The sequence below is a fragment of the Chelmon rostratus genome, chromosome 13, assembly GCF_017976325.1.
Source record: "Chelmon rostratus isolate fCheRos1 chromosome 13, fCheRos1.pri, whole genome shotgun sequence".
In the NCBI taxonomy this organism is placed as follows: domain Eukaryota; kingdom Metazoa; phylum Chordata; class Actinopteri; order Chaetodontiformes; family Chaetodontidae; genus Chelmon; species Chelmon rostratus.
Window position 1 is genome coordinate 5,187,846 of NC_055670.1, and position 12,056 is coordinate 5,199,901.

At 42.4% G+C, this 12,056-nt stretch overlaps 1 protein-coding gene across 1 annotated transcript in view; it reads right to left on the reverse strand.

Moving 5' to 3' along the window:
• Nucleotides 1-135: 135 nt before the first annotated feature.
• neb (nebulin) overlaps nucleotides 136-12,056 on the reverse strand; it is a 57,642-nt gene continuing 45,721 nt past the window's right edge. The window contains exons 122-139 of the mRNA XM_041951006.1: nucleotides 11,212-11,322; nucleotides 10,265-10,378; nucleotides 10,041-10,145; nucleotides 9,798-9,902; nucleotides 9,311-9,415; nucleotides 8,730-8,822; nucleotides 8,228-8,320; nucleotides 7,757-7,849; nucleotides 6,655-6,747; nucleotides 6,265-6,357; nucleotides 5,808-5,900; nucleotides 4,514-4,606; nucleotides 3,928-4,035; nucleotides 2,904-3,090; nucleotides 2,551-2,643; nucleotides 2,090-2,230; nucleotides 1,810-1,913; nucleotides 136-1,015 (exon numbers count right to left, since the gene is read on the reverse strand). Of these exons, the coding sequence (XP_041806940.1) occupies nucleotides 842-1,015; nucleotides 1,810-1,913; nucleotides 2,090-2,230; nucleotides 2,551-2,643; nucleotides 2,904-3,090; nucleotides 3,928-4,035; nucleotides 4,514-4,606; nucleotides 5,808-5,900; nucleotides 6,265-6,357; nucleotides 6,655-6,747; nucleotides 7,757-7,849; nucleotides 8,228-8,320; nucleotides 8,730-8,822; nucleotides 9,311-9,415; nucleotides 9,798-9,902; nucleotides 10,041-10,145; nucleotides 10,265-10,378; nucleotides 11,212-11,322 (1,998 nt within the window). The 3' untranslated portion in view covers nucleotides 136-841. The remainder of the gene's footprint in view (nucleotides 1,016-1,809; nucleotides 1,914-2,089; nucleotides 2,231-2,550; nucleotides 2,644-2,903; nucleotides 3,091-3,927; nucleotides 4,036-4,513; nucleotides 4,607-5,807; nucleotides 5,901-6,264; nucleotides 6,358-6,654; nucleotides 6,748-7,756; nucleotides 7,850-8,227; nucleotides 8,321-8,729; nucleotides 8,823-9,310; nucleotides 9,416-9,797; nucleotides 9,903-10,040; nucleotides 10,146-10,264; nucleotides 10,379-11,211; nucleotides 11,323-12,056) is intronic.

Here is a 12,056-nt window from a genome sequence, read left to right on the forward strand (position 1 = left end):
TGAATACGCTTTAAACTCTGAACGTTGTTATCCTGTAAATGCTGTAGAGTATAAAACCCACCCTAAGAGACAAACTGTGCAGATGTGTGGTGGAAGATGGCCAAAGTTCAGAATGAAAAGAAGGAGGCAGAGTGCTGCAGGAGCTTGGTGTGCTTTATTAGCTACTGATTAAAGGTAGAGGACGTGCCTTATTCCTAAATAATCTGAAGAAACAACACACATTCTACTAGTGGCCAGCCTTCACTGCAGAGGAGGGAAGACTGAGGCTCGTCTCATACAACTCTTCAGGAGTGGTTTAATCATGAGGAGGCAGATGGTAACTGACTCCTTTATAAGTTCCATTACTTGAATCAATCCTGTTTCTCTCCAGAGAGTTTCCATTAAAAGCATAATTGGAAATATTTGAGCCCACTGTTTTCATGAGAAAACTTGGACGAGCAGTGTTTTATAGATATATATCTGATATTTTTGAAATTTACAATATAAAGGGCCAGGTTGTATGTTAGTGAGTCTTGCTTTTCCAGGTCAGCGTCTTAGAACAGTTACACAATCTAAAATAGTCAGTCATTCATAGTAGGCATAGTATGTATAATCAGAAATATTTATATGTGTCACGGCATGATGCTGATGTCACATCCACAGGCAACACGGGCAGCAGCATATGAATGATGACAGACGTCGCAACGAGAATTACAACACAATTAAAATACAGGGACAGACCTACAGGAAACTAAAAGCTACACATTGCACTAAGCCACGGTTGTGATCACAGGAAGGCCGATCAGTGAGCCCTGTGGATGCGTCTCGCCCACTCTGGAGGGATGATGGGCGGGCTTCGTCTTTAAACTGCTTCGACGTAGTTGGCTGGCAGCATGCCGGTCTTGCCGGTGCGCTGCACGGTGCCGTACATCCACCCCTCGTCGATGGACTGCACGTTAACGATGACGTCGCCATCCTTGAAGGACACCTCATCGCTGTCGGCTGCGGCGTAGTCGTACATGGCACGCACAGTTTTCTGCAGAGAATAAAGAAGTCAGTATGATCTTACTATTGTCAACAAACTATCCACCACCTACTAACAAGTGTTTTTGTATATATCCAAAGCCTGATATTCCTCTGTGTGACAGAGCTCCATTGTTGTCTAAAGCCATTAAAAACACATTAGTGAGCCACACCCTTAATGCGCCGCCCAAAGTAGTCCCAGTAGGAACTGATGAACATGGTGTAGCAGACAGGGAAGTTGGAAAGTTCTTGGAGACGGACTGTTTGTTCTGGTCTTTTTATGGGATTTGCTAACAATAAGAAATGTGAGTTTTGATGTTTTGCTAAATCTGTGTTTGAAAGAGTGTTTAACTGCTGATTCAGGAAATGCTGTACTATGACAGCACCATAGTTTGTTCTCAATGTGTAATTTGACAAACATGCTTAGACAGAACACGTGGATAATTATATCATTATGTGATTTGGGAACACAAAGAAAACCAGACACAAGCTTCTCCCTGTGTTCTTTGTTTTGTCTACCTGTCTGTCTCTATGCAGGAAATAATGTAACTTACTGATCATTTATTAAACCTGAGTAGTGATTGTCCAGTCACAGCTTAGCAACCAGAGCTAATCACTGCAGAAGTCTGCCAGCCTCAGGTAAAGAGAGCTGAAGATAGCTTAGCAGTTACACACCAGGAGTACACCTGTGCATCGCTGCAACAAGACGAGTGGTTGAACCACTAGAGGTCAGCAAAAGCAAGATTTTCAGGGGCTGCATTCCTCTGTAAGCTTCCCATACTGGCCTGTGCAGTGTGTGTCACTAACCCCAGTGGTAGAAGGCTGTGAGGGGACAGAGGAGACCGTGGTCTGCTGGGTGGCCACTGATGATGACCTCTGCTGCAGCTCCACAGTCTTAGCATGCTGGTAGCCTGCAGACATTAAAACAACACAGGAAACCACAGATGAGGCACAGTCTTTTCCCCCACAGAAGAATTACACTAACGAACCCACACGCTTGATCTGTTCGCTCAAATACACTGATACACCAGGATAACACGTAAGAGTGCACTTGTTGAGGTTTGCTGTGCCGGTTGGGGATCCTTACCTATAGAGGAGGTCATGAAGCCGTTGCTGTAGAGGGACATGTGGTGGTCAGCGTCCTGGGACACCTCAGACTTTTCGTCAGCCATGCCGCTCAGGGCGCTGGTGGAGCGGGAGTGCTCCTTGCTGCGACGCTGAGCTTGCACTGTAGGGACGACGTCAGAGGTCAGAGAGAAACGGTTCTTTCAGACTTTATGTAAAACACAGTCATAGGATATGAGGACATGTATTTGTACAACTAGACTCCTCAGATGAAAAATCCATATCTTGTCTATAAAGAGAAAGAGAGGTGATGAATGCTTACTTGCTTGCTTGATAAATGCAACAGTTTTAAGGTGTAGTATCTAATATTGCTTTGGAAAAATGACGATGAAATTTGTTGAGCACACGAGGTTGAAATAAATCTTCATCATTTCTGCAAAACATAACTCACGTGACATGTACTTCTTCAGTTTCTCATCTCACCTGACATCATGTGCAGACTCCTGGACTGGATGTTGTCCTCAGCAGGGTCGTAGTCAAACACAGAGCCGGGGTTTGTGCGCCACACACGCAGATCTGAGGGCACAGAGTCAAATACAGGGTCACACATGCAATTTCTAATTCAAAGCAATTAATCTCAGTGTGTGTCTGAAATGTTCCCCAGGTTGTGCTCATTACCTTTTAAGAACTGAACCTACAAAGGGGAGATTCTTTGCAGTTTCAATTTCTTGTAGTTGAATTTCTTTATAGCATTTTAACTTTCATGTCCATATCTTTTATTTACCTCCGACAGCCCCCAGACAAGAAATTAATGACTGTGCGCGTTGTAACTGTACCAGTGATGGTCTCCTGGTCATGCTCGATGGCACGTCTCCTCTCCATCTCCACCACACGCCTCTGGATGCCGCGGTAGCTGATGTCGCTGAAGTCCTGGGTGTTCCTCTTCACGCGCTCTGTCACCGGGTCAGAGGTGGTGGGAGTGAAGCTGCCCTTGCTCTTCTCAAAGTCCTCGTGGTATCTCACCTGGAGAGCACAGATCACAACCACAGTCAGTGTGACCACAGGTGATACATGTACAGACCACTGTAGAAATATATACTCTATAGCTCTGAAAGGGAATGCCATCCATATGCCATAAATATTCACTTGCTATGTCTGTGTTTTGTAGCATCTTGGTCTTTTGTCCACAGTTTAAGGCCTTGCTTCTTTCAGTGTAATGCATTGCACCAATACACTGTACAACAACATCAATACAACAAATTCAGACAAGAGGTGCAAGATACAAGCAGCCAAGAGTTTAACAGATTATCAAAACCACTTTATCTGGAGGGAAAACTGAAAGTGAGCCAACCAATCATGTCAGTAATAATGATAATAATAGTAATAATCCCTGCATGTTGTCATGTTTCCAGATGTCAGCTCTTATTATGTTAAAATGTTATTACAACTGATAGGAATGACAGCAATAAAAAAAGTTGTTATGTTGTTGTTATAAAACTGATTTTCCTTCAGTATATATTAGTAATGTATAAAGTAACATATATCTATGGAAACAATCCCCTTTATTGTGGTTTTCTGAGATATTTTAGGATGCAGTTCACTCTTTATATGACTATTAACAAGTATTGTCTGAGGAGCCAAAGCCTGATATATCTTCTTCCTTCCATCCCACAGAGCTGCATTGTTGTCCAAAAACTATATTAAAAAAATATATAAATGGGATTCATAGTGGGATTTGTTGAAAAAAGGCACAAATAGAGTAACACCAGCCGTATCCTTTTTGCAGAGAAGCAGCAGAAAACCTGCAGTAGAATTAAAACTTAAGGTGCATGAATTAAACAAACAACCACAACATCTTACTCCAGAGATGATGCGCTGGGTCTCCCTGACGCGTCTCATCTCAGGCGTGTCCAGGACGAAGGCGGCCTTGCCCTGGACCTGCTTCCGGAAGCTGTCGGAGTACAGCACCTGGTGGGAGGTGGGGTCAGGACAGCAGTGGAGCAGAGGACACACAGTGAGCGTCTGAAATGTTTCACACCTGAAGCCGTCATACAGTAGCCGTTAGCATCCACAGCACAAAGGGTGTGGCAGAGAGCCTAACCGGTAAGAGGACACACACAGCTGCTGGCAGAAAGAGCCGGGGGGCATTACTGGGATTTTAGACGGATGAATTAGCAGGGCGATTTTATTAAGAGGTTCAAGTATTAAATCAAACGTCCCAATCTTCAGTTGGAGGACGGCAGGGGAGCAAGATGAAGTGGAGTAGTTTCAACAAGAGGAGAGGTTAGGCAGTGATGATGTGCTAATACACACATTTAAAGAGCACAGTGGGGAGAATTAATACAATTAACTAGAGCCGGGAGACAAATCAGTTAGAAAAGGGTTAACGTGGGGTAGAAGAACATTTCTTCAGTAGAATATGTTCTTGCGGTGATTCTGGAGGTACCGAGCTAATGTTTTCTTGGTTCCTTTTGACCCGCTCCATCTCTGGAGTGAACACCACAGGGGTTCCCTTGGCTGAACTGTCCTTATACAACACCTACAGGACAGAAGCACAGCGCCCCCAAGGGGCCAATCAGACACCCTGAACCAAACAGAGACCACACACCTATAGGACTGGTTTCATAGACTTGGATTAACCTCAAACCTTTTAACAGATGATATGGACAAAGCAGTTTTCAGATTATCTATTCTCAGAGAAAGAATTGCTCTAAATTGATGTGGTGATTTGTTGCTTTTGGAATGTATTCAAGCAGCGTCTCAGAAATTGGTCCTATAGAGTGACTCATCCTGGTCGCTCTCGCCGAACAGCCAGGATCTCTGTTGTAGAAACAAACATGTGGCAACAAACACACCCCTCACGCTTCAGCAGGAGATTTAGCTTGTCATTTGCTGTAAAGTGGACATTAACTTACAACCTCGATTCCAAAAAACTTGGGAGTCTCTGTGTAAAACGTGAATATAAACAGAATGCAATCATCTGCAAACAAACTGTGTTTATCGGTTTTATGAAGTGTTCCTGAGCCCATGTAGTAATATCCTTTATACAATCATGTGAACGACTGAGCCTTTAGAGTCATAAATCACCTGTTACCAGTGAACCTGTTTACCTGTGGAATGTTCCAAACAGGTGTTTTTGGATCATTCCACAACTTTCCCAATCTTTTGTTGCTCCTTTCCCAACTTCAAATCAAATTCAGAATAAGCAGATATTTACAAGGATTAGCAAATGATCACATTTATGTTTATCATTCATGTTTTACGCAGCTTTTTTGGAATCAGGGTCATAATAGCACTCAGCGGCTTTATGTGAAAAAAGCTGGGCTGCAGGTTAGAATCACTGTACATGGGAGAGGAGCGGGTAGGGATGGGGGTCGGGGCTTTGGGAAGCATCACAGACCAAAGAGGAGGGTGTCACTCAGCTGCAGTCCCAGTCTTTGATGGTTGAAGATTAAAGATGATTTGAAGGAGTAAGACGAGAAAAGGGGGGAAAAAATGCGTGGATGAAAATTAAGGCTACATTAGGGTCAAAGTGGTGATGATGGCAGGGCTGGAGCTCAGGAAAAAGCAGCCTGTGCCTTGGATGAGGATGGATGAGATGAGCAGGAGGTGATGAGAGTGTGAGATGATGACAGGAGGGAGGGGGAGCAGCAGATGGGCTTATGATTGGTATTATTGATGGGCACTGCTGTCCACTCTCAGCGGTTAGGAGCACACGTGGTTCGGTTCTGTTCCACTACCGAGCTGATGTGCTTCTGGGTCTGTTTGACCCGCTTCACCTCAGGGAGGTCCGGTATAGCTGTGCCTCGACCAAGAGAGTCCTTGTATTTTATCTACCCAACAGAGAGTTTGGGTGTCGTGCAAAGAGAGTAAAGAGCAGGTCAGTCAGAGACAACTGCAGGAAGACAGAGACACAGCACAGCACCAAAACTCACAGCAGACATGAAACATGAAGGTAAACACACACTTTGTCCCTGAGACATGAGGAAGCAGATCACGTTAGAGGCACAATGGGGCTAGGATGAACCCACGAGGCTCATTTATGTTAAACTATCTGCATGGCGGTTTTGATGTGACAAACATAACAGTGAAGGCTCGAGAGAGCTGTCATGACGGTGTGTTTGAGGGAGATGAAGAGTGAGGAAGAGGCAAATGAATGGACGGCGCAGGAGGTTACAGGGTCACTCTGTGGAGTACCGTGCTAATATTGTGCTGATTGCGTTTAACTCTCTCCATCTCTGGGGTCTCTGATACTGACGTGCCTTGTCCCACTCCTGCTTTGTACTGAAGCTTTGAATGAGATAGCACAAGAAGTCAAATACAACGGTAACACACTCAAAGGCAGAAAAAAAAGGGGGGGAAGGTAAGTTTTTGTGATAATGTGGATTCAAGATCAGGCCATCAACCAATGCTGGTAAAAAGGAGGGATTTATGAAACTTAGTTAGGATGGAGGAGGGAAAACCAGAACTATAAACTGGGATGATAAAGTTTTCTAGACTTTCAGACAGGTAGGAGAGGTCAGGGGGCATGTTGGGAAATGGTTATTAGAGTATAAAATAAGGGTCACTGCAGTTCGTTTCCTCTACCGAGCTGATATTCTTCTGGGTTTGTCGGACCCGCTTCACCTCAGGGAGATCTGGTATGGCTGTGCCTTGACCCACAGAATCCTTGTACTGTATCTGCCCATTGAATAAGTTACACAGGTACAGAGTAAGACAGGGACAAACACAAGCACAGCATGTACTGTAGACACACACATGTCCATCCATTCAGAACAACAACACACACGCTGGAACAGCTGACAATCACATGTTGTTAGTTAGTTTTACATTTCAGTGGTCATTGAATATGTTGGAAATAAGTACAGCTGTGAAATACACATGTTCCTCTTTAGTATGATAGACACTTAATTTAGTCTATTACTTCAGGCTGTAGATTTGATAAATCCTAACAAGAAAGAAGAATCCTACAGAGGCCTCAAAGTCCCAGCTGATGATGAAGATGTTAACTTGTGTGAATGAGTACACTGTACTGCCAAAAGTTTGTGGTCACTCAAACATCACACACATACATGGTTGAACATTTGAAAACCATTGGCATTAATTTGTTGCTGTAACAGCCTCTTCTATCTGGCCTGCAGGGTTTGGCCCCCATTCAGACAGAAGAGCATTAGTGAGGTGCAGCACTGACGCTGGGTGATAAGCTCTGGCTCGCAATCAGTGTTCCAGTTCATCCCAAAGGTGTTGGATGTGGTTGAGGTCAGCGCTCTGTGCAGGCCAGTTCAGTTCTTCCACACCTAACTGGAGAAACCACTTCTTTATTATACAGTGGTGTCCACATACTTTTGGCAATTTAGCGTGTTGTGAAAACAAGCTACTATTTTCAGTAATGAAGCCAAGCAATGAAATACCGACATCTATGTCTATTCACAAGTTAACAAAAACAAAATCCGGGGGCTTTAGAGGCTCCATTAAATCCTATCATTGGTTACCAAATTGAACAAAAAAGTTAAAAAAAAAAAAAAAAAAGCATGAAAAATCTTTGTAAAAAGTTGGATTGAAGGTGGTCATTTGAAGAGATAACATGACAGGACAGGTGTGGTTATATTCTACACCAGATAAGGAGGGAATATGAGGGAAGACTGGTTGAGGTGGAGATGAAGGAGGGCAGGGTCACTCTGTGGAGTACCGTGCTAATATTGTGCTGATTGCGTTTAACTCTCTCCATCTCTGGGGTCTCTGATACTGACGTGCCTTGTCCCACTCCTGCTTTGTACTGAAGCTTTGAATGAGATAGCACAAGAAGTCAAATACAACAGTAACACACTCAAAGGTAGATTACTTCTCAGTTTAGGTGGGAAGGAAATGCCAAAAATTAGGGTTTAAAATAAAAAATACAGGGAAATGAAGAATACTTTAGGAAAAAATGGGGAGGTTAAGTTTTTTGTGATAGCAAGGATCTCAGATCAGGTCATCAACCAATGCTGGTAAAAAGGAGGGATTTATGAAACATAGTTAGGATGGAGGAGGGAAAACCAGAACTATAAACTGGGATGATAAAGTTTTCTAGACTTTCAGACAGGTAGGAGAGGTCAGGGGGCATGTTGGGAAATGGTTATTAGAGTATAAAATAAGGGTCACTGCAGTTCGTTTCCTCTACCGAGCTGATATTCTTCTGGGTTTGTCGGACCCGCTTCACCTCAGGGAGATCTGGTATGGCTGTGCCTTGACCCACAGAATCCTTGTACTGTATCTGCCCATTGAATAAGTTACACAGGTACAGAGTAAGACAGGGACAAACACAAGCACAGCATGTACTGTAGACACACACATGTCCATCCATTCAGAACAACAACACACACGCTGGAACAGCTGACAATCACATGTTGTTAGTTAGTTTTACATTTCAGTGGTCATTGAATATGTTGGCGATAAGTAATGTTCTGCTTTAATGTGGATGATATGGATGGATTTTTTTAGTAAAAAAATTAAACTAGCTAAAAAAAAGTAAAAGTAAAATGATAAGCATTAAAGAAATTTGATTGAAAGTGGTCGTTTGAAGAGATTACATGTCTGGACAGGTCTGGTTATATTCTACTCAGTAAGGAGGGAAGAGTGGATGAGGAGGAGATGGAGGAGGGCAGGGTCACTCTGTGGAGTACCGTGCTAATGTTCCGCTGGTTGCGTTTAATTCTCTCCATTTCAGGGGTCTCGGGCAGAGCTGTTCCTGCTCCCAAATCCTCTTTGTACTGAATCTTTGAATGGACGAGGATGAAAGCAGCGAACAGTGGTTACAGCCTGATAACTATTGGACAATGAGGACTAGGTGCTTGAGTTCATTTTCCAATCTGTACTTGTTTTAGCTGTGTTGCACCTTGTGAGCGGAATCGACACACATCAACAAAAACACACTGAATGAAACACAGAAATCAACATTAAAAGGAGACATTACGCCTGGACACTTTCACAACAACACGACCAAAGTATTTCACAACACACAAGCTCTGCACTAACAACTATAAATGTTACACTATACAACAAATTGTCAAGGGTTAGTGGCATGAATTAAAATGCTGCATTTTTTACAAGGTTAAAAAATATCTATTTGGTCCAAAGACATAAGGGCTGCATATCAGGGTTTGTTAAAGAAATAAAAGTTTACCATAAAAAAAATCAAGGAAAAATGTCAAAAAGGTTAAAAAAAATGTTAAATGTTAAAAATGATATATCATGGAGTAGATACCAAGCTGAAATTCTTTGTATTCTCTTTAACACGAAGCATTTCAGGAGTGTCCTTTACAGTAGACACTTTGCCCTTTATGTTTTTAAGGTCAATCTGGTATTGAAGCTACAGGGAGAAAAACAAAAGTGCAGTTAAATGTTTCACAGTAATAAAGAGGTAAAATTCTTTAAAAAAAGAAGAAAACAGAGAGCCAGAAGAGAAACCACTTGTTCATATGAACAAACTATGTACCTTAGTTTCTGCTCAGGATTGCCTGAGTAACACATACTTTACTGCTTTGACTGTAAATACACTTCTTTTACAGCTGGATTCAATTCAATTAGAGAATCCATACAAACATCACACTAACAGTACAAAAGTAGAAAGTATTGAAGATAATACTTTACAGCAGACATGGAGACATACACAGAGCCACCAGACACTGGAGGAACGTCTGACTTCATACTGTAAGAGCCAGCATAACTCATCGTTGACATTTATTACTTACAGTGCTGAAGTTCTTCTGGTTTTCACGGACTCTCTGCATCTCCGGAGTGTCCAGGACTGGCACATAGTGAGACATGGTCTTCTCAGCATCCTCTTTGTACTTTTTCTATTGGACCAAAGCACAAACAGCAGGAATTGAAATAGACTTTAAAGATTATATATGGTATTTCAAGCCTCCTCAGCTAATTGTTCTGAAATGTCTCCAGACGCACAGGTAAGCCACGTAGAAGGAGATATTATCTACCTGGCTGACGATGTTCCTCATCTGCTGAGCATGGATGATGTCTGGGGTGTCGATGACAGTTGTATAGCTGGCTCTATCCATCTCAGCGGTCTGCTTGTACTTAGTCTGCATAACAGAAAGGCATTAGTCAACACAGATTATGACCTTACTATAACTGCAACCACAGGCACAGACAAGAACTGCAGCCAGAGCAAATAATATAAAAAACACAGCATGACTCAGACCTGACTGAGGATGTCAGTAGCATTCCTGGCCCTCATGAAGTCTGGGGTGTCTGTAGCCAAAGCCAACATTCCCTTGCCCTTGATCTCCTGCTCCAGTGCCTTCTTGTACTCTCTCTGGAAGTGTTACAGGTCATAAAGTGTTTCATTAAGAGCAGACATGACAAGCAATTTACTATCAATAAGAGGACTGCTAGGGGGGAGGGCTGTAAAACCAAACTGCTTTGGGGAGTGGTGAATAAAGAAGGTTAGAAGAAATTAGGATTTTTTTTAAAAAAAGAACAAACGTCATCATGTGACAGCAGAATGTGTGTGAAGCTCCACTCAACACTGAAAGAAACAGCAGTTGTTAAAGAAAGTGTGTTAAAGCATAATTAGTCATTTTCAACAAAGCTATATTTTTTTCTGTTATTTGAGTTTACTCATATTTTTTTTACAGTGGTGCATCTATGGTGGACTTCAAAAATCCACCCAAAAAGCCTCCCAGAGTAAATCGTGACCCAAAAAATGAACAACACTAAAGTGACCTAAGGCCACAGATCTTTGTACACAGCTTTGACCACAGCATTAAGCATGTTTCCTATCAACTTGAAAAAATACAATCTTACAAGTTTCATCAAAATATAAAACATAACATGCTTTGAGTCTATCTAAGGAATATTTGTGGTAGTAGAGAAAATCATGGTATAATCCAAAAGGGTGGAGGTGAAGGTCAACTGATGCTTATGAGAAGATTTTACAGACAGCAGAGAAAGAAGAGTGCAAAAATTAGTGATGTCACAAAGCAGGGATGAAAATAAGAGTCAGACCCAGAAGTTGCTCTTTTAGTGTGATGAAGAAGCTTAGTTAAGTGGGTGGCATTCAGCAGATGATGCACCAAGAGCGGGATTGTGGGAAGACACTCGGTTGAGTGTGTGATATTGCTTCCAGCACGTCTCAGTCAGTCGTACCTCACACAGGATTTGAGTGGCATTCCTTGCTCTCAAAAGCTCCGGAGTTTCCTCCAGTACAGTTAGCCCTTTACCCTTCACTCCCTCTTCTAGATCCCTCCTGTACTCTCTCTACAGGATGGAAGAAGAACAGAGAGACTGCAGAGAAGGGCACACAGGCAGGCCAGGCCAAGGCATACGGACAGACAGACAGACAGTACAGTACAATGGACAAGCTCTGTTGCTTGCATTTTGAGCTCAAAGTCACCAAAACTCCCAAAAAGAAAAAGACACTGAAGCATCATATCGTGAAACTGTGAAGATTGTTACAATCAGCCACATTTTCACAGAGAGAGCTGAGACATTGGTGACTTTGGCAAGAATCCTGATAAAAGACAAGGAGAACCACATTTCATCAGATAGAACGAGGAAACAAAACAACAACAACAAAACTATTCAAGTCAGCATTTCACCTTAAAAGCATTACTGCATCATTCAAATGATTGCATGCATGCATGCAGACTGTTTAATATAAAACTGTTGGTCCTTATTGTGAAACTAGGATTTCAAGATGTCAATGGAAACAGATATAACTACAGTCAAACAACACTAAACTACTCTAGTACAAGTCACACAGAGGATAGAGAGAAGGGAGATGGATAAATGTTGTATTATTGATAGTTCACGGCTGTGTAGTGAATCATGCAAACTAGTTTGGAAAATTTAACTGCATGGGTGGACCTACAAGAAGTCAAGAGAGAAGGAAACACTTGGTGGTGAAAAGAAAGAGAGGCCATGGTTGTGATGCAGTCTTAGTATGATTATAAAGTATGGGGGAGGTAAACAGGGGAGGTTGTCAGGGATAA